The sequence below is a fragment of the Rhinolophus sinicus genome, linkage group LG03 (genome assembly GCF_036562045.2).
Source record: "Rhinolophus sinicus isolate RSC01 linkage group LG03, ASM3656204v1, whole genome shotgun sequence".
Lineage (NCBI taxonomy): Eukaryota > Metazoa > Chordata > Mammalia > Chiroptera > Rhinolophidae > Rhinolophus > Rhinolophus sinicus.
The window spans coordinates 130,960,446-130,982,989 of record NC_133753.1 but is presented as its reverse complement, the minus strand read 5'-3'; the positions used below and the strand labels follow the sequence as shown (position 1 = coordinate 130,982,989).

The window sequence follows — 22,544 nt, the reverse complement described above, 5'->3', positions numbered from 1 at the left end:
TCAACAAATATGGTAACGAGTGTTGGTATGAATGTGGAGAAAAGGGAACTGTCATACACTGTTGGAGGGATTGTAACTTAGTGCAGCTGCTATTGAAAACAGTATGGATATTCCTCAAAAAATTAAAAATGGAGCTGCTATATAATCTAGCAATTCCACTTCTGGGTATTTATCTGAAGAAAACAAAAACACTAATTCAAAAAGATATATGTACCCCTACATTCATTGCAGAATTAGTAGTAATAGCTAAGATATGGAAACAATCTAAATGTCCATCAGTAGATGAATGGATAAAGAAGATGTAGTATATATGTACACACATATACATATACATATAATGGAATATTATTCAGTAATAAAAAAGAATGAAATCTTGCCTCTTGCAATAACGGGGATGGACTTAGAGGGGTATTATGCTAAGTGAGATAAATCAGATAAAGACAAGTACTATATGATTTCTCTTATATGCGGAATCTAAAAATAATGGAATAAATGAATAAACAAAACAAAACAGAAATAGACCCATAGATATACTTGCCAAAGGGGAGAGGGCGAGGAGATGGGGAATTTAAAAAAAAAAAAAAAAAAAAAGGTATAATCCTTCTCAGAAAATCATCATTTTAAAGTGATTTTTTCTGGGAAGGATGCCTTGAGGCAAAAATGTAACTTACACAAGGGGCATTTGAGATGGAGTGTCTGACTTTCCAGACTTAGAAGGCCTTTCAGATCCCAAGGTCTATCTGTGTCTGTGCCTAATTCTTTATAAGCATGCCATTAAAAAACTAGAGTGACTAGATTTTCACAGACACAGAAGAGCTCTGGGAAAGGCTTCTGCATTCCTCCTCCCCCCACCCATACCCTTCAGCCACAGCTTTTGCAAGTCACAGCTGATCTAAATTAAGACAGTACCCATTCAGAGTTTAGGTGGCATAGACATGTCACTGAGAGGCCACACATAAAGCTGTTATCAGCCATTAACTGCCTGGTGAATTGGTTTATTAGGTGTTCTTTGTGACACTCAAGAACTGACTGAAGTTTTGATTGGGTGAGGAGTCAGGGCTAGGATGGGAGCATGGAGTACCACCCAGGGAGGGAGGCAATTTGGAGACAATGCCCTGTCAAGGGTTAGCCTTGAGCCTAACAAACTTAAAGGTAAAGAAGAACTTTATTGCTTTTGGCCAAAGAATATTGCGGAACTTTCAGAGCAAAGGGCAAGTACAAGGCATTCTTCTGAAAGGGTTATAAAATGTCAGACAGGACAGAATGAAAGTACATTTCTGAATATACAAATATTCAATGTTTCCTGTGGTTTTATGAGAACGATCATCAGAACAATACACTATTGTATCAAACAGATTGTAATCTGGAATAACTTTCAGTGTGTTCTCTTACATTAGTGATGCAAAAACAGTCCATTCATTTATTCAACACATGTTGTATCAGGTTGGAGAAGTTACATACATATCTATGTTGGAAATAAAGTGATTTGTTTTCTAAAATTGTTCTTTAGAGGATATTAGTTAAAATTTCCGTCTCCCTCTGTCTTCCTTTGTTTTAGGGACACAGAGTAGTAAAAATGTCTTCTAGTTGAGAAGCCTCCAGGCATCCGGCTGTCCAAGTAAGGGTGCACAGAGCGGTTTTGGAACAAGTTTGAATCAAGATTTGTCTAAATTTATATTAATTTACACCAAGTTTATACCTTACATGTTCAGTTAAAGCACTTTGTTAAAAAAAAGAACAACAAACTCTTGGCTTGAGACTGGAACATAAATCAGCAACATTTATAAATAATTCTAAACTTGCACTGCCTGGGTTCAAAACCAGCTCTGCCACTGACTATGTAGGTGTGTGACCTCGAGGAAGTTACTTAAACTTTATGCATCTTTAAAATACGGATCATAATTGGTCACTCCCTTATAGAATTGTTGACAGGTGTCAATTTGGAAATACATGTAAAAAAGGCCTGGGACATAATAAGAGCTGAATAAATATCAGTAAACTTCTTAGTGCTGAATGTATTAACTGGTTTGGCAGAGGAGATGTACAGGAACCGAGAGTAAAAAATCTTGATTTAAAAAAAAAGAATTTCTTACAAGAATGGAAAAGATCAAGTCTGAAGATTCAAGAACAGCCCATCAGAATCAATTTGAATTTTCTCCCCCCCCCCCCACTTTGACTAGATATTTAGCAGTTTTCTAAGATTTATTTTATAATTTGTAGTTTCATGGGCTTCTGGGCTCTAGTCTTCTCTACTTCTGCTCAGTGCTGAATCCTCAGTGCTAAGCAGAGACTCACAAATGACAAACATCATCACACCACTTAAATGGGGAAACCTGAGTGTTGCCAGGCCCGCAAGTTGGTGCTGTTGGTGCCGTTCAGGTTCTTGAGTTGGAGAGCCGGGTTTGGACTGGGGAGGGGGGTTACGACTCCTCCTTCGCCTCCTCAGTCAGCAACTCCGCCCCGCGCGCCAACCTCATCAGGCCTCTTAGCGCCTCGCTCTCGCCAGTCCGCCCTTCCACCGGGTGTCTGAGCTGGGCGCAGGAGGCGGGCTCATCACTGACAGGCTGCGCCTCTGCAGCCAGAGGGAGGAGGGCGGGAGGGCGGGAAGGCGGGCGGAGGGGGAGGCGGGGACTACGCCGGGCGGTAGCTGGCGCTGAGCGCGGTGGGAGAGGACAGGGTACCCGGCTGGCTGGGCTGGCGGCCTCTGCCCGGAGCTCGGCGCCGCAGCCCTGCGCCTCTCCCGCCCTTGTCTCCGGCTCCGCGGCTCCAGGAACGGCGGAGGCGGCGAAGCCGTGAACCACCGGTAGGTTGCACGGGGAAGGCGATTCCGTCTGCAACCTTTTGTGCTGCAGCGAAAGGTGGTGGTGATGGGTGGGGGGGTGCCCCAGTAACCGATCCCGGGTGCCAGCCCCAGTCGCGGCGCCGCCCCTTCCTCCCTGCCTCGTGTCTGGGCCGGGCGCGCGGTGTCCGCGCGGTGCTGGGGATCCCGGCCGGGCAGGCCTCCGGGATAGGCGGCCTTAGTGACCCCCGGCCTCGGATGGCCAGTCCCTGGGCGCCGGAGCAGGGGCTGGGGTCTGGTGAACTGGGTGGGGCCCTTGCCGGGTGCGGTGAGCTTGCGGTTTCTTGGCACAGGGGTGGGGCCCGAGACACTGTGAGTGTGCAGTGCGTGTGAGTGAGTGTGCGGGGGCGTGCTCCCCGTGTGTGCGCTGCGTGCGCTCGCCGGAGAGCTGCGGGGACTCGGGGACTCGGCGACCCGGAGCGTCTCTCCCGCGGTGCTGCGGTGCGGAAGTCGGGGCGCGTTGGCGCGCGCACTCGCTGCTCCGACGCCCTGCCCGCGCCGCGGGGCAGCGGGCCTGGGGGCTTCATTGAGAAGTAGCTCTTCCCAGGGCCTGCTGCGCCTCTGGCCGCGTGCCCGGCCGCGCGCTGGGTGCGACTGCCCGGACCAGATAGGGCCTCCCGGCGAGCCTTGGCGGCCTTATCTCGCGGGCCCTCCTTGCCCGCGCTGCAATCTGGGGGGCGAGGCCGTTCGGGAGTCTGCGGTTCGCGCGTGCTGCGCGTGTGCCGGGGCGGCGGGGGCGAACGGGCCGGCCCTGGCCGGGAACGCGCGTGTGGATGGGCGCTGGGAGCTAGCCAGAACCGAAAGGGGCAGATGTCGTTGGGCATCGCCGCCCTCGCCCCACCTGTCGCGGGTGGACTTGGAGGCAGGTAGGAAGCGGAGGAAAGGGGTTTCCAGTAGGGCGTCAGTCAGACCTTGAGCAGGCGGTCCCATTGTGAAGCTGCCAAACTCTAGTGGTGGCATCTGCAAATCTGTGCCAGAAAGGAGAAGGGAACACGAAGGGAATGATGGCCCTGTCCTTTTCCCTTTGCAAGTGTTCCACGTCCTTAGGGTCTCCCTGTTTCTCCACCCACGCCAATTTCACCCAGTGGGTTGTGTCGAGCGAAGATGCTCAGCGTGTATGTGTGTGGCTGTGGTACTTAGGTGAAACGGGGGCTGGGAACTTTGTAATCATTTGAAGAATTGGAAAAATGGAGGCAGAAGCATTTCACTCCCAGCCGAAAGAACAATTCTTGCACAACATTTCTGACGTTACTAGACTCTTCCTTTTACATTGTTTTTCTTAGATGAGCCACCCTACAATTTAGAATTGTTGCTTTTTTTTTCTTTTAACGCTGTAGAGCAGGTTAGACACTGGGGACATAGAAATGATCTCTTCCCAAAGTTTATTTTCCTAATCATTTGAGAATACAGTATTGGTTATTATTGCAGAAGCTTTTGGTATTATAATTCAAAATCATAATTGATGCTTACATAATTATGTTTAATGAATCTTTCACAGATTTCTCGGTGTACGCATTATAAACTTAAAAAAATGGCCAGGATGAAATATAAGGATTAATGAGCCCAGAGACCTCTTGATTTGATAAGAACTAACGTATAGAATGTATTTCTGCCAACAATTTATAGCAAATGAGACTGTTTAGTAGTAACTATTCCAGTATATAAGACAGAGGGTATGTATTGACCTTACATAAGGTCAGTGCATTTGTTTAGTTTTCCTGTGTAATTTTGTATACTTTGGAAAGCTATTGTACACATTAACCTTTAAAAGTATTTAGTGTGGTGGGAGTAATAAAACTTTATATACAGGATTTAAATTTTGTTTGCTGTATATATCCTACTGGGGAAAAGTCAGCTCTTGTACTCCAACTAGAACTCTTGGTTTCATCACTCTTCTATCAAAACAAGTTCCTGGTTTCAAGCTTCCGTGTGGAAGTTTAGCCAGTTTTTCTGTGTACACCTGTCCCATTTCTGTTATGTTTCCAGGGAGGCAAAGTTCTTGTAAAGACAGTTTGTAGACCTGCAGTTCTGGTTATCCTCCGTCATATTTGTAGTGAAACTGAATTTTTTTCTAAAAGAAAGGTGATTTCACCTAATGATAAAACATTGATAATTTAGCTTTAATTTCTACTTAGCAGAAGTATAAAGAAAGTGAACGCTGCACTTTAAGGGAGTTGCTATTAAAAGAACTGATATTAGAAAGAGAAACACATTTTTGTCTTACTGAGCCCATTAGGGGTTGTCTTACCACATTGGTAAGGTCAAGGATGGTTTCAGGAAAGTCACACCCTACTTCACTCTTTTTAAAACTTATTGATGGTTTAGTTCTTACGAGTTGCAAATGGAAAAGTAAGATTACTTTAAACTCTTATGATGAGCATGTAGGTACAGCAAAGCATTTTGTGTTCCTTGTGTGTGTTAAACCATTTTATTTCTGTTCAGAATTTTGTTACTTGAGAGATGTTTTGGATCTTCGCTCTTTTACTTGTTTTTAGAGTAATCTTTGAGACTAGTGGTTGCAAAATATTTTCATTAGTCTGAATGGGACTTTTGAAAATTGCTTTTTTCCCCCCTAAGTGCTTTTTCATTATTGGTCTCTCCTCAGATAGCCATTCTGAGAAATACTACCTGTTTCCATTTTTTTTCCTTCGTGTTTTGAGAGCTAGAATTAGAACCCATAACTTACACTCTACAATATTTTTTGCCTAAAATTTATCTTGCTTTTCATAATATAATCTCTGATGATTAGGGGACTTTATTTACCAAAGTTCACAAGAACTATGTGCTAGCCTTCATATTTATAACCTTATGATTTGGAAGTGATTGATTTTGTTAAATATTTTTCTTTTGGTATTTTGTTAGTATATCTATGCTGAAGCCTGAGTTTTGTGGCTTTTTTGTCTGTAGAGATTTTGTGTGGGCTTGAACATTTCCATATGGAGCTTTGTATGTTTTTGGAAAACCACTCCTTTCTCTGGGTTCCCAGTGCATTCAGGTTTACTGTTACATGTATTAAATTTTTGTATTTTCATGTCTGTCTGTCGTCTCCTCTTGACTGGCTTCAGGCTTCACTTTTTGTATTTGCCCCAGTGTCTGTACGATGTTGGGGCATAATAAGACTTGAAATATTGTTGCATGACTGAATGAGTAAACGACTAATTAAACGGCTGAGTGGATACACCCAGAGAAATGGTCCTTAAATCTGTATTTGCAACCATTATGCAAGCAGAGGTCCTTCCTCCCTCTTTCCCTTCCATTCTTAATCCATTGGCTTTCCATTGTTACAGGTTACTTTTGAGTAGGATAACAATATAGTGGCCAAACTGGGACACTTCTGAGACATACAGGGAGTGCTGTAAATAATTATGCCAGGGCACTGGGGGCTATGAACTGAGACATATAGCCACCCCACTTCTGAAGGACATCCTTTATTTACTTGTGACGTTTATCATCTTGCCTGAGAAATTTGATACTTGCTCCTTAACATTTGCAAACTTTTCTATTTGTAGATGCTTCATGCAGTCAACTGTTGGGTGTCCTTTGCTTAGTCACTTATGGTTCCCCAGTCCAGAGGCCTGTGGACAGCTCTTGGCCACGCTTAATTTTTGTTTTCATTGCTTACAGGGTATTGTCACAGGGCTTTACATTTGCTTCAGCTGCTTATAGCTGGAAGCATTATATGTATACTCTAGCCTTTGCTCTGTTTACTTCGGTCTCTTTTTCTATGCAGCATTTGGTCCATCTTGTAAGAAATTCACGTGAGTTCTTTGCGTTCTTGCTGTTTTTGAGAGGAGACCCATTGATATCTTGCCATGCCTTCATGTTCAAAACATTTGCCAGAATCAATTGCAAGTGTTAGAGATTTATAGATATTTTAAAAGTGTTCTAAAAATGTCATTTCAAAAGTATATTTTGGGAACTTTCATATTACAATGCGTTAGTTATTTCTAATGGGAGGTGGGGGTTACTATAATTTTTTATTGGGTTCCTTTTTAAAGAAGGAATATTCTTATACTAGTTTCTGGCCTTGTTCTTTTAATTTAAAAAATGTTCTCTTTTTCAACATCTTCATCATTTTCTTAGCCTTTGTGCACGGGTAGTAGGAAATTAATACACAAAATAGTAAGCAGAGTCAAAAATAGTAAAAAATGAGACATGGAACAGAGCTTCTGGGTTTCGCCCTGTGTCACTCACTGCCTTGGACTTTGTTTGTATTCTATTTCTGGCTTGGCACTGGCATAATAAGGATAATCAGTTACTACACTTTGTTTACTATGAAATTACCAGTCGTGCCCTAGACTTCAACATAAGCTCCAGTGCAAGAGTTAGATGATTTCTTTAAGGCTCCTCTGCTTTCAAATCTAGAGTGAAGTTTCATGTGTAAAGCAATGCCAGTGGGCTTTGGAGTCAGCTGGGTTGGGGCTCAGCTTCCTGCTCTGACTCTCAGATAATATTCATTGATCACATACTTTAGAGTGGGGATATGTTCCTCATGGAGTAGTAAAGATTAAATGGTATAAATTGCATATAGCTTTTGACATATAGAAAGTGCTCAAAAATACTAGTTTCTTTTTATTTTCCTTCTGCCTTAAAAAGTCCATTTACTTAAATATTAAATAAATCAACTTGAACTTTATGATGTTATTTGGGAAATTCTCAGGGGCGATTATATTAAATAAAAACTTTCATTGTTAGGTAAGCATTTTTGTGACATTGCGGTTCACTTTATGTTAAAACCTGAGGCTTCATTGGTGGAGTAGAACCAAGTCTTAATTATCTAGGTTTCTTGCTTACTCCATTTGAAAATAGTTTGTGGCGAAGAAATGAAAGGGAGTGTATCTGTTACATAAATCTAAAGAAGTTCCAAAGCTGAAACATGCTTCTCAGAATGACAGTTCTTGGTGCATTAACTACTTACAGTTTCTCAAGCTATAAAAGCCAACACCTTTAATTCAGTGATTATCTGTTTCCTTTGGACAAAACTCTTCTGGACTGGTAAGGAAAGTAATAAAGTGGCAAACTCGCGTTTCCCCTTGCCCTTTGTATTCTATTGTACTGTTGCCACTTTTTTGGCCTCTGTGCACATATGTACATAAAATGTGTCCACTCAGTTCATTTGAATGCCTCACCACCACACCACTGAGTTAAACACAACAGAAAACCAAACAAAGGAACCTTTACAGGTGGAAAGGACTCTGGGGAGTTTTCGTGATCTCAAGAAATTAACCCAATTAACTGGGGAGGTAGGAGATAAAGATAGATTCTCTTACACCGTACCTCCCCAGGTAAGAAGGGAAGGCAGAAGAGATGCTAGAAACATAAAGCAGTGTGATAACTCTAAAGAAGTGTTTTTTTAAGTGTTTTTTCCCCCTCAAGAGCCTTCCAATCATTTGCCCCAGGGCAGTCTTATGAAGGATTTTTATTGTTGCTATTTTATGGCTAAAATGAGTAGACACCAAAAATTAATTGCATAATAATAATATCACACATCTGTAAAGGCTTTGCAGCATGCAGAACAGGTTCACCTACCTCTTCTCGTTTGATCCACAGAACAACTGTATGAGGGAGGAAAGATGCCATTGCCCTCTTTTTAAAGATTGCTATTTATACAAGGTCGCGAGGCAGAGTTCTTAGCAAGGCCAGGACTAAGACCTGTTCTTTTGACCCCGGCCTCAGCATTATTTTTTCCCATAGGATACATGAATAGGGCTAGCGGGGGGGAACCAACATTTAAAGCCCTAAGTTGTCTTGTCTATATTTAGCCCAGTTAGCTACCCATAGTCTCCAGGTAGAGTTTAAGCAACAGAACACAGAGGAACAAGTGTGGTAAAATGTTTGAGGTTTAAGTTAGCTGCATAAACTTACAATTACTTTAATTAAATTAATTAATATTGTATCCTATATAATCTGTACCTGGTGTTAGTACCTCCTAATAGTTTCATCCTGTTCTGCTGCTAGAATTGATATAATTGCTTCCTAAGTTGTGTTACTTGTTAAATTAAAGGTTTATTTTTGTATTTCATGTTTAGTATTTGGAGTAGAGCAGAAAAATTATTATGCCTGTGTTCCCTTGGGACTCCTTGGAAATTGTACAGTGACATCTTCTGGGATTTAGCCTGGTGAGTTCTATTTTGCTCTTTCTGTTTGTTAACCAGTAGTGTGAACATAATATCATTCTGTGTTTTAATGAATGCATAAACAGATAAGTGTCAAATGTCAGTATATTATTGCAAATATGTATATATACACTACAATTATGAAATTTTTAATCGTGAGAACTCAAATTGTTGCAAAACGCTAACATTATATTTAAATTTTTTGACCTTTTGATTGAGTAGATTTTCCTTTGTTTATTCCTGTAAGATAAAGGAGGTTGTATGGAATAATATTTCAAAATATAGTAGTTAAGAGGTAGTTGCCCTATTTTCAGAGACATTTTAGTAAAAACATTAATTTCCAAAGATTGGCAAAATAATTTGCAAAATGTGCTAGTTGTGTGTTATCATACATAAAGAATGGCAAACAGGTGAGACTGAGAGGAGCATCATTTTCACTTAGTCAAATATCAGTTCACTGTAAGTGTGACATGCCTTTTATCACACCAGGAATTTGAACTGTTAAAAATATGCAGTGCTGTTGTCTTCCTTTTGTTGTCTTTTTTCAGTGTGTCATCTTTGTATCTGTGCTGACACAGTTGTTCTTGTGGCTCCAAGTCCTTGAAAGGGAAAAAAAAAACTTTAATTGTGATCTTTAAAACTAGCGTTTTGAAAACTAGATTTGTATGAGTTCATGCTTTGGTATATCATCCTCCTTGGCCAGTATCTTTCTAGGTCCTTTGAATTACTTAGAGTGATCATAATCCTTGGGAAAAAATCTCAGGAAAAGTGATTTCCAGATTAGCAGTCAGCAGCAGAATAATTCAAAGGAGCGATGGGGAAAACCAAACACTTTTGCTTGTTAAGTAGATATAGCCAATCAGACTTATGAAAATACATTTTAAAACATTGGAAAAATGGAAACATTAATTAAATTTTCAGTTTTGAAGAAAAGAGCAAGAAGTTTGCAACCATAAATACAAAGAAAGTACTTTTGAGGATGTTGAATAAGAATGTGGCTGGGTCACTAACTTATGCAGGACAAAATTTGGTCCTCCAATTTTTAAAATTCTTCAAATTGTATGTTCTCAGAATCAGAAGGAATCTTAATGGTCGTCCAGTCTATGAACACCTTACATGGCAAGTGACTCACCACCTCTCAAGTTGGTTCATTTCCCTTTTTGCAGCTCTGCTAGAATGTCCTTTTATTTATATATTTATCTATAACTATGTATGGATACATATGTACACATGGAAAGATATAGATACACACATTCCTGTAGCCACAGGAATATAAAATTTGGAGGACCATCAGACACTTGGAAATATGTGAGAGATACAATTTATGCACAGTAAAGTTCACCACTTTAAGTATATAGTTTGTTGAGTTTTGACAAATGTATCTAGTTGTGTAATGACCACTACAGTGAATATATAGAATATTTTCATCACCCCCACCCCAAAATTTCCTTGTATCCCTTGTAGTCTGTCCCCTCCTCCAGCCCCCATCCTTGACAGTCACTGATTGATTGCTGTCCCAATAGTTTTGCCTTTTCCATGTCACGTTAGTAGAATCACACAGTAGGTAGCATTTTCTGTCTGCTTCTTTCATTTGGTATCCTAGCTTGCTCCTTTTCATTGCTGAGCAGTATTTTATTATATGGGTGGAGCGAGTACAGTTTCTGTTTCCATTTCCCTGTTGGTGGACATTTGCATTGTTTCCAGATATTGAATGAAGCTGCTATAAACATGTTCAGGTCTTTGTGTGAACATATTTTCATGTTTCCTAGGTAAATACCTACAAGTAGGGTAGGTGGATTGTTTAATGAGTATTCATTTAAGTTTATAAGAAATTGCCAAACTGTTTCCCAAAGTGGCTATACCTGATGAAGGCTTCTAAGAAGCTAAAATAACTATACCAAAGTGTATGCAAATGAAGGAACTCAATTCACATTCAGCACAGGTTTATTTTTATTTTATGTCCATTTTTAACAAGTTTGGTTAGCAGATTTTTTTTTTTTTATAGCCCACAATGGAGTAGCAACAGTAAACTAGAAGGCTTTAGGGAAAGTTTGGAAGCAGACCAGAATGATATTCACTAATATGACTATAATTATGGATTTTTAAAAAGGGCAGAAATTTACAGGGGTGAAATTTTTTTATCTGATAAGTTCTGACAAGTTCCCAGACATGTCTGCATATTAGAGTCACCTGGGGATCTTTTAGAACTTTCAGACCCCAGGCTACACCCCAAATGAAAAAAATCATAAACCTGTGGATAGAGCGCAGACATCAGTATTTTTTGAAGCTCCTTGAATGATGTCAGTGTGTAGACAGGTTTGCCACCACATGCTAGAAGCATACCGTGTTTCCCCGAAAATAAGACCTAACTGGGAAATAAGCCCTAGCATGATTTTTCAGGAGGACAGCCCCTGAACATAAGCCCAAATGTCTTTTGGAGTACAGTGTAAGCCCTGGTCTTATTTTTGGGGAAACACGGTAGCATGATGAAATAGAAGGAGCATTGAACTTGGAGCCAGGCGACTGGGATTGCCTGCATGGCCCCTCCCTTTGTGGCTTCAGTGCCGTCTTCTGTACAATCAGAGCTTCCAGGAAGGTGAACTCCAAGATGATTCTGCATTAAAATTAGGCGATTCTAGATATTATTAGACAGATAATAGCCATGCTTAGGAGACTCTATTTCCAAAGGAATGGCTCTGTTCTGAATGGTATGTTTCAGGTACCCCTTGAAAAGAATTTTATTCACTTGACATTTTTGTTCTGTCTATTTAGACGTTATGCTATATCTGTTTTCTCTTAAATGGTATTGCTGTATGTTTCTAAAAACAGTTCAAGCATATGGAGCAGTGTTTTGATTGCTGAGGGTGACTTTTTTTTGATAAGCTTGATTAAAAAAAATTCCCAGAATGCAATACTTCTCAAAAGAATTCTTTGTATAGCAGTTGTGAAACTTATCAGCTATTTTCAGAGCTGGTCTAAGGAGCTAAAGCATTTAGGTTATATTTTCAAAATGTTGCTCCCTTTGCCAAATGTATGAGAAGTTTGGCCTCTGGAGAGTGTTCAAAACTGAGCAGATTCCATATAGGTCACCGTGTTTTGAATATGCTCTTCTCGGTGCGCTGGGATCCCCTGCATGCGTGTTGTGGTTTGGGCCTTTTTGCTTTAGTTTTAGCCAAAATTCATAATTGCATGCTGTACCCAGTGTTTTTAAAATGTACACTGTGTATATTTTTCAGGTGAATATTAAAGTGCTACCTTGTCAGGTGTTGTCTAATTTGAATCCTCTTGTATTTCAAAGAAATACAGTGGCGCCTATGACATTTCCAGGTCTTTCATGTGCTCTATTAAGTATATGTCAGTGCCAGTGTTACTGATTGGGTTGTGAGAGAATTAGATATTCAAGACCCTTAGGTGTTATTTAAAAAAAATTATATTTGTTCCTGGTACTTGTTTCAGAAACTCAGGTTTCAAAGCATTGTTCAACTAGAAGTTGACTATTCTTGTTGCATTTTCTGTTCTAGACTCTTGTAGCTACTGAAATTTTGCTGCTTCTGTTATTATGACATATTTTTTTTTTTCTGTTTTCTGCTTCTAGTCTTTAGTTTTGCTTTAAAGTATATCTGAAAGGCATTGATGGAAGCAATAAGGGTGTTGCTGGTTTCTGGTTTTCCGTGCTCTGCAATGCGGAAGTTGGCATTGGACCTGAATTAACCTGGACCTGATTTCTCAGTTCACATTTATTTTTATTGATGTGGTGGGAATGGTGCCTGTTTCACATACCTATGATATGTATGAAAGTGCTTTGTTGTCATTTATCTTAGAAATATGCTTTTTTTGTTACAAGATTTATTTGAGGATATGGAACACAATGTTTAGTCATGAATAGGTTGGTTGAAAATAACAAACCCACAAGCAGATTTTTCATGGTAAAATAAAAAGAATGTACTGCTCACCACAGACCATCTCCAGTTCTAGTCATGAGAGCCAAGTTTCCTGATGAATGACTTTTAGTAAGAAACTTTTCAATGCAAAATACTGACCATCCATATATCAAGATATGTTGACTGTGAGACTCGCTCAGTCTTTATTGTTTTTAGCATCACCCTTTTTTGTGTGTAGATTTCTGGAATTAGAAAGTACCTAGACTATCCGCCGTAGGACAGTACCTGCACCACTTCGGCCCATTTAAAAGATAAGCTGAGCTGGTAGCACCAAGGTTGCTGGTTCGATACCTGCATGGGCTCGTGTGAGTTGCGCCCTCCTTCAAAAAAAGAAATAAAACAACAAATAAATGAATAAAGAAATAAAAATGTTTGTAAAAGATAACCTGAAAAAGTTAATTCTATAACTGCTGCTCTCAGGACCGTACTCCAGTATTTAAATCTAGTCAGGAAATTCTCAGGAATTTAACAGCATAAAAAGTTTTGTTTTCAATCACGTTGAAGAATGGAAGGTATGCTGCTTAGTCAGCATTCCACCCAGCTGAAACTGAAATATTTGCCAATCAGTGCTCTCTTTCTTCTCTGAAAACCAGCCGCCACCAAGGTTTCTTAGTTCCACACAATAGATGTTCTTTAGAAATGCTATATATAGGTAAAAAGGAAAAGACAAACAAAAAAATCTAAGCAATTTGCAAAAGTCCTTGTTGCGCCATTCACATTTCTACTTAAATATCAAGATCTGAAGATGTTCTTGTATATATGACAATACACTGTAGAGATCAATGAAACCATCCAAAAGATCTATTTTGCGACTGTGCCATTGCTTGGAGTAGAAGTGCTGATGTTTTATAGCTAAAAAGTACAAACAATTTTCCACCCTTAGACTTACTCATTAGAAGTTCCGCATGTAACAGCTATGTATGCAATATATGTAAAATGAACATTTTCATATTTGAGTGCAGTGAGACTATCATTCAGAAATTTTACATAGAGGCTTGACCTGAGTTACTAGGTTAAAGATTTGTGTTAGAGGACAGTAGAAATGCTTATTTCGTTAACTTTCTGGTTAAGTAGTGTTTTCTATAAGGGAGTACGTTTACATCAGCAAAGCATGTAAGTTTTTTACACCAGGCTGCTTGGTTGAAATTTCCAGAGCTCTTAAACCACATCTACTTAACGATGCAGGTTGTCTATCAAGTAGATGCCTGAAGAATCTGCTGGAAATGTACCCAGTGATAGTTACTCATCTAACAGTAGTGTCTGTTTCACGTCACATCAGATTTTGACCTTTATATGTTGCCTCACTCCACTCTTCTAATTTTCTAGGTACTTATTTTCTAGCTAATACATAATTTCTGCCTTTTTTCTTTCAAGACTTTGTATTCTACCATCCTTTATCCTCAACCCCTAGAGATTCTAAGAATTCCTGATAGCCTGCATTGATGCAACATGATTGGCTTAGTGTGGGAACAAATTTTTGACCTATTGCTCACAGAAGCCTTTGCCCACTCTTCTTTACTGTGACTTTGTACACTATTAGCTTGCTTAGCACTGTTTATCCCTCACAGGTAAAAATGATGACTTTCAGCCTACCCTCAGTTTTCAGTCTTACCCAGTTCAGGGTGGGTAGGGTGTGAATTCATGGATTGCAGGAGGTTTATAATATAGCAAATGGGAATGCAGTAAGGTGGCTGCTGGAGATGCGTGGACTGTCGTGGACTGCCAGATTTGCAAGAGACCTAGACCAGTGTGTCACGTAATGTGACTGATTGCTTGAGTGTTACCTCCTGGGTAACTCTACTTGGGTGGGGCCCCCACTATGTGTGTATGCTCCATTTCCTCCACAGTCCTACTTCCTTTGGCCTCACTGACCCTCCTCTCTCCTTGTCTTTTCAGAATGAAGTGTCAGAGAATCACTTCCTGCCTGTAGCTGCCTGTCAGGTTAGGTAGGTTGGAGGCCTTCTATAAGCTGTGCTCTTGTGCTCTTTCTGGGCTACAGAATTAGTGAGAAAGGAAGGATTAGTTTGTCATTTGGCTTAAACATTTGTTCAGCCTAAAATTTGATGAAGCTTCGTATAGCCCTCTACAGTTTATTAGATGAGAAATCTTTCGGTTTTTGTATGCATATCAAAGTAGCTGGTAGTCACCTACTATTTTTATCCTCTCTATAGACATATAAACTACACAAATATAAATTTATGTTTATATGCATAAAATAGAATAAAGCCAATTACTTTAAATCTGGAAGGGTTGAGGGGCTAAGGTATTTTGGTTAAATTAAAATTGGAAATAGTCTAAGACTTAGAGTACAAAGTAAGTAAAACTAGTGATCCCTTTAGTAATTGTTTGATCTCAGGAATCGTTATTAATTTAGTTTTCATTTGTGCTATAGATGAGGACTGTGATGAGGACAGGATGGTCTCTGGTAACTTCATAGTCTTGGTTTATTTTCTAATGAAAGAAATGTAGCATGTAAATGAAGGAATAAGTTTGTGGCTTTTCTGTAGCTCCTTCATTTTACATGAATACCCAAACATCAGGACGTGCTTCAGTTAGGGAAAGGTTTTACCAAAGGAGTCATACGACTGTTTCATATAATAGCCATTTCCAATAAATATTTCATCTTAAAATCAGTTATTTGACATAATTTTGCTTAGTGATCTGAGATACTTAAAACTGTGTTATCTACTTCTAGATGAGAATCAAGTAGCAATAAATTTTCTCAAATGACATTGGAACTCAGTTTCCCTTAGTATTTTATATTTCAAAATTGTATGTGTCTGCAGCTTTCGAGGAACCTGGCCATTATTTGTGTTACTTCTTGTCAGTGGGGCTTTCCGAACTATATAATGCGATCATTATAATGAATAATATTAGTATTCATTATGAATTGTTGTTGTGCCATTTACTCAACTATTCAAAAGTACAGTGTCTTAGATGGTATATTTATGGTTAAATAGTCAAATAAAATAACGTCTGATATCTTTCATGTTTAGTATTAAAAATGACCTGATCTGTTGGATTTAGGGTTCACTTTTAAACTACAAAAATGGTTTTCTTTAAATAATTCATTGGGGATCTTCAGGTAGGAACATTTACAATGTTTGGGGGAAACTTCCCTTAAGAAAGACTCTTCCATACTGTAAGAAAAAAGTTTTAGGCCTAAATTGGATGCTTTGCAGAAATGGATCAGCTTTTATCTTTTATTATATGCCCCTTAAACACAGTTGAAAAGAATTGCAGGTGGAAGAGCTGAGCACATATTTTAAATTAAATGATGGGCAATGTAAAGATTAATTTTCATGTCAGAAAGATTTTGTGGATTCTTGTGAAAATGTGTATGATTATTTTTACTTGCTTGATGTTGAGATCTGTATTTGATTTGCTTAATATTGCGTCAAGGAATAAACTTTGTATGATTGCATGGAGTACTGTATTGAGAGAAGTGTTGTTTTCTGCTGGCTTCTCCTTCTGAACTCCCTTTGAGTGATACTCCAGACTTTAATTTAATCTGCCTTTGAGTTCTTGAAGGCAGCGAAGTGGTAGTCATTTCATGCCTGCTCTGGAACATTAAATAGAGATAGATAAAAATCTGTCAGTTGTACATTGGCTGTTTTTCAAGGCCAGTGTTATTTCATGGTCCCTAAGCGTCCTAAAATGACCCAGCTTGGCCCAAGGTTCTGCGCGTTCCACTCTTCTAATCTGTCTGTCTACTTTTAGGAGTGTGCAGACTGGTGCCTAAAATGGAAGTAGATGTTAATGGAGAGTCCAGAAGTGCCCTGAGCACCCTGCCCTTGCCCGTGGCCGAGGGGAGCTCCCCAGGAAGGGTGGAGGCAGAGAAGCCCCGCTGCTCCAGCACGCCATGCTCCCCGATGCGCCGGACTGTGTCAGGCTACCAGATCCTGCACATGGACTCGAACTATCTGGTGGGCTTCACGACTGGTGAGGAACTCCTGAAGTTAGCTCAGAAGTGCACGGGAGGGGAAGAGAGTAAGGGCGAAGCCGTGCCTTCCTTGCGCTCCAAACAGCTGGATACAGGACTTGCCCGTTCCTCTCGTTTGTATAAAACCAGGAGTAGGTACTACCAGCCGTACGAGATTCCAGCTGTCAATGGCAGGAGGCGAAGGCGGATGCCCAGCTCAGGAGACAAGTGCACTAAATCTTTACCGTATGAACCTTATAAGGCCCTCCACGGGCCCCTGCCTCTGTGTCTTCTTAAAGGTAAGAGGGCTCACTCCAAATCTCTGGACTACCTCAATCTAGATAAAATGAACATCAAGGAGCCGGCGGACACAGAAGTGCTACAGTACCAGCTGCAACACCTCACGCTCAGAGGGGACCGTGTGTTTGCTCGGAATAACACATGAATGACCTGCAGAGTGTAAACCAGTTGAGGTCAGCCTGCACTGGGCTAGAAGAACCCACTGTTGTGCTCTGTACAGGACTCTTCATGTCATAGATGGTTATATCAGCTAAGTGCTCCAGGAACATAACAATTGTTTGGGTCAAATTTTGGATACAGAAATGAAATCACAGGTACTGGGGGGGAAATTCTAGAGCACGCAACTGCAAAGAAAGCAGAATGTTGACCATTAGTTTCTGTGGCTTTTGAGCTAGGATAAAAGGCTCTGGTACCGCGGGATCATCTATGATTCTGGCGCTCGAATTGGGAATGTTATCTGCTTGGTTGTTGCTGACTTGGTCTGGTTGATTAGAAATTTATATCTTAAGTACTCAAGTACTTCTTTAATCTCTGTATTTTACTATAAAATGTATGTAATGATTTGTTTTATGAAATTTAGAACTTGAACATTGCTGAATTGGACCACTTTTTATTTTTAAATATTGAGTTTAAATATTTTATAACTGGTTTTGCACTGAAAAAAATTAACATTGCAGATTGACAAGAGAATAATGTTTCTTCACTTGCCTCAATAATATTATTGAGCAATGAATTTTTTAATTTCCGCATGGAAAATTATTGATCTCTATGGCTGTAAGATATTTCTTTATAGCGTTATTAACGTGTGTCTTAATAAAACTCAATTTGGGATACAAAGTATTTATTTTACAATGGGTCGGGGGAAGCTTTTCCAGGAAGTTTCCAACATGAAGTTTTCGTAAGTTGAAAAAGTTTCCTTCGTGCTTATTTTCTAATTTAAAATTCATCTGGAACTTTAAAATGGAAAGGATTCTTTTAGTTGTGGATTCTAGGCATAATACTAATTGCATCTGAATGTTCTATAAGTGAATGGAACTTTAGTAGAGGAACTCATGATTTCTACTATTGAATGCTTAACCGAAGTATGAAGTGACACCAGTCAGCATGGCATCGGGTCATTCCAGTTTTAGTTTGGTGCAGCACAAGCACTCGTTGAAATTCCAGTTTCTAGGATTAGTATAGGAGCCTAAAGTGCTTCTACAGTTTTAATAGGTTAATCCTGGATTACTTAACAATTTATGTCAATTGCACTGGTTTAATTTGTTGCTAAAGAGATATTACCCTGGCTTTAGTAACAAATACAGCTGAACTATTCTTGAATATATTTTGGGAAAAAAAAAAAAAGTATGTAACTTAACCTTTTGTAAAAGTTTCTATTTCTTCTATTTGACTCTTGAAGGTGCAATTTATTACTGAATTGGCATTTCTGGCAGCATAGAACTGCTTATTTTAAATTTTATTTCAGAGGCTGTGAGTTTCTTAGGTGTTAGCAATCTTGCTTATAAAATAAGAACACCTTTTAATTCAGTGGGTCATTCCTGGTGCAGTTGTGACTTTTCTTTCGCCAGAATAAATGGCAAACTATTTAGAGCAGAATAAGTATTAGGAAACCCTAGGAACACTTAATCAACATTTATTATGCTTTCATTGAGGCAAACCATGTGAAAGAACCTTGGCCCATGTCTTACTAAGCTGATCGGATTTCTTAGTGGGCTGGAAATTTTCAGCTGTTGATATTTTAAAGTAAATTGCACCTTTGTAACATAGTGTATTGACTAATGATCACTAAGATGAACTATATCTATATAGTCATTAGTTTGACAAGAAATAGAATCCTGTCAGATGCCAAAGAGTTGGGATTTTTACTTTTAATGATTAAACATCGTTATTTATTGATGATTTACCCTGTGGAACTGTGTTATTTCTAACTATGAAATAAAAGGGTGATGTAAACACACATTGTTGTGTGATGCTTTAAACGAGGTTCACCATGAATAGGCTAGTTCCTGTTCAAGAATTCCACCTAAGCACTTATTTTTAGGCCCCACTTTTGTTTAAAAAAAAAAAAAAATTACTTTTGGTGCTCATTCCCATTTCAAGGTAAAAGATGTATTCATGACAATGACATGTATTCATTCCCTTACGAAACACAACTGTGTACCTGTGAGATCTGTCCCTGCCTATGCACCTAAATAATTTCTTGAGCTAAATAAAAAATGTAGCTTTTTGTTTTGTTTTGTTTTGTTTTTACTTGAAGACAGATGAAACTCTGTTGCAGAAAATGAAGGGTGAAAAGTTGGAAACATGGCCTATTTGCTGTTGTCTGCCTGGTAAAGATATGTAATTTTAAGTTTTCTTTCCTAGAAAGAAAGTTTCAAAACTCATGGGCAGTAAGTTTTCAAAATGTGTTTGTCAAGCCCCTTCATTAATGAATTCTTGCGTTCTCTGCACTCCGTGGTCTTGTTCTCCAAGAAAAAAGGTTAGGCTGGATCTCTTTTAGCTAAAAAAATCAAAAAAATCCCATTTCCTCTTTTCCTCTAGTCTTTTAATATGTTCTATTTTTGAACTCTTTTTATTCTTTTTAAATTCAGTTTAATTTAATATTCCATAGTACATGGGGCACACTTTTGGCCATATCTACCTGATGATGTTATCTTATAGTGCTTGCTTTGCCCTCACATTGCAGTACCACGTAACATCAAATTTCTCTTCTTTTTTCAGAAATACCATGTTTTAGAGGATCAGCAGAGGCAGGAAGTAGCAATAGAATTTCAGTCCTGCCTCACTCTGAGGTGAGCGCTCTTGCTCCTCTGACTTCTGGCCAGCTGCATATGTATTCCAGGGCTCCAGTAGTCTGCAGTCAGGGAAGAAAAGACTACAGGGAGGAATTAAAATGTAAACTCACTCCGAACCCGTGGGTCTTCTGGGCTCTGTCCTGCCCATCAAGCCCTGTCTGTGGCTCTCACTTAGGCCCTGTAAGTCCCGTGTGTGGGTCACTTTTTTCTTCTTTGAGATGTTTTCTTTTCAATGATTTCAATATTTGCGGTTTCGGGAAGCTCTTAGAAGATTCTAAAACTTCCTTTAAAAGGCAAATTGGTGTTTCACTAAAGAAAGAATATTTTTTGAGATCTTGAGAAAAGCAACCAATTTTCACTTATGTTCTCATTCTTGCTTTTATCTTGGAAAGGCTTTTATTCCATTACAACCACTGAAATTTTGTTTTAAAGGGAATTTTTAAATGACCCTGGCCTAAGTGCTTTGTTCTCAGTCAGAGAAAGTAGGAGGAGAGACTGTCAAGCAGTTTATTAATGGAGTAAGTGGTTTAGAAGATGTGGGGTGGAGGGAGAGCAGGGATGTACGTTACTGTAGTGCAGAGAGGACAGCAAGGATTAAATGAAATTGGCTTTTAAACAATATAATTTGATTAGAGAAATGGAAACTGATGAAGATTGCCTTGGAAATGTAATAAATGCGATCCGAAAGCTGGAAGTGGAGGTTGTCAGCACGTAATGATGCACTTCACTTTGTAATGTGCTCCTTTAAGTAGGAATTATGAAATGGACTCTTTGATATTTTACATGAGAAGAAAATGAAGGATTTTTCTGGCTGAGGAGAGCAGCACTAGACACAAATCAAAAGAAGAATGGGTTTGATTTGTTATTTTGAGTTTGCTGAGCCCCTAGGATACTTAGGTACTCTCGTTGGGGGGAGATGTTGAATTTGTCTTCTCACCATTGTGAAACGACTTTGTGCAGGGCCTTATTAAATAACTTCAGAGGAAAAGTCTGAAACCGTATCTCCTAAGCAGTGTCACCCCTGATCTTGGGGTTGTCTTTGATGTACAGATTTATGGGCGAGCACAGGATGAGAAAAAGGAACTCTTTAAACAGAAGAATGCAGCATCTACTGGAATGAAAGAGTAGCTGCACAGTCAGTGGAATCCTTATATGATCCTGGCTGGGGTGGCTTCTTGGAACGAAGGGCTCTGATGCTTTCGCTTTTGTGGAAAAGCTAGCAGCACTTTCAAAGTTCCTGCCCAACGCTCTCGGGAACGGGTTCTTACTGTGTGCATGTGGAAAGAGGAGGGAACACTGGGTTTGTGATGATGACCTGTAAGTCTGATTCACCAGGAAGGCTATTCTTCACCCAACTTTTATGTCAAAGGGTTGCGCGTGGAAATATATATTTGGAAGACTTTAAATCATCGATTCCCTGGCCTAAGGCTTCAGTTAGGGAAAGGAACTTAAGCAGTAAGGAGTTGTTGAACTTACTGAAATTCAGATTTCGGCTAAGTGGTTAGAACTGACATGGCAAATGGTAAGCATGCATAGCACCATGCTTCTCACCTGTGCGTGGGGCAGACATCACTCTTCAGTGTGCAGTTTCTCTCTCCGTCCAGATGCAGCCTCATCATTGTCGTTGAACCAACCACCATTTCAGGCAGCTGCTACCAAATCGATCAGCATTACACTGGAGATAAAATGTTTGCCCACCACACCCCCCGCAGTGGATTATAGTGTGAGTTGAAAAATGATCTGGACATTTTTGAGTAGAAGACCATTCCGGGCCCTCTCTTCTAACCAGAGAACAGAGGAGAATGGCCCCCGTTACTAGCACCCACAAAGCACCTTCTAAGCACATGCAGGCACTCGTGACAAAAGGGCTGAAGATCAATTTCACCTTCAAGGACATGATTCTTGAAGAAGCATTGGGACAGGGAGGGCAAGGTGGCATAATATAAATGCCAAGTGAATGCTTTGTAGAATAAACAACAGTTTAAGAGAGTGAGTGGAGCTTAAATCCTATAGCACTGAAATCTGAGAACTATCTTCAATAGCCCGGTCAACTTAGCGGATGTGCTCACTTGCATTGCTGGTCTATGTAGAAAGTGAAAAATAGTGCCTTCATAGGGAAGTATGGGGAGATGAAAAATATGGGGAAGGCAAAATCTTAACAAAATAATGCAGTCTGAGAAGGAGCAGAGCATGCCAATAATGTTCTGTGGTTACCTCCACCGTTCGTGGTGGCTGGCTGCAACGGACTGATCCACTTTCTAATAGCATTAAGGTGGAGGGGTAGTTGTCAAAGAACTGAAATATTGGAGTTGGGGTCAGGAGAGGTGAGAGCGATGAGGAATAAATAAATGGATAGTTTAGTACTTTTTTTTTTGCTTGCACTGCTCTTCATCTTGGGGTGGAGTGAGAATAACAGAGAAGGTGTATTTAGATCCTGATGTACATTTAAAATGTGAATGCTTGACATAATTTGTATAAGAAATTAAAATATATGGAAAGTGTTTTGCTCAAGAAGTTTCCTAATATAGAGCATCTTTTCAAATGACCAACTAGATCCCTGCATTAGTTGATTTCTGTATTTTACTTTCTAATATTTATAAAGTTTGAGTTTTGTTATTCTTTTCCTAATAT

At 39.6% G+C, this 22,544-nt stretch overlaps 1 protein-coding gene across 8 annotated transcripts in view; it reads left to right on the top strand.

Moving 5' to 3' along the window:
- Window positions 1-2,581: 2,581 nt before the first annotated feature.
- MACIR (macrophage immunometabolism regulator) overlaps window positions 2,582-22,544 on the top strand; it is a 122,869-nt gene continuing 102,906 nt past the window's right edge. The window contains exons 1-4 of one of the 8 annotated variants that reach the window (XM_019727976.2): window positions 2,582-2,803; window positions 8,869-8,958; window positions 14,793-14,842; window positions 16,617-19,345. In XM_019727976.2, the coding sequence (XP_019583535.1) occupies window positions 16,640-17,263 (624 nt within the window). In that variant the 5' untranslated portion in view covers window positions 2,582-2,803; window positions 8,869-8,958; window positions 14,793-14,842; window positions 16,617-16,639 and the 3' untranslated portion in view covers window positions 17,264-19,345. The other 7 variants (XM_074328627.1, XM_074328626.1, XM_019727974.2 and 4 more) reach the window with 7 other exon arrangements.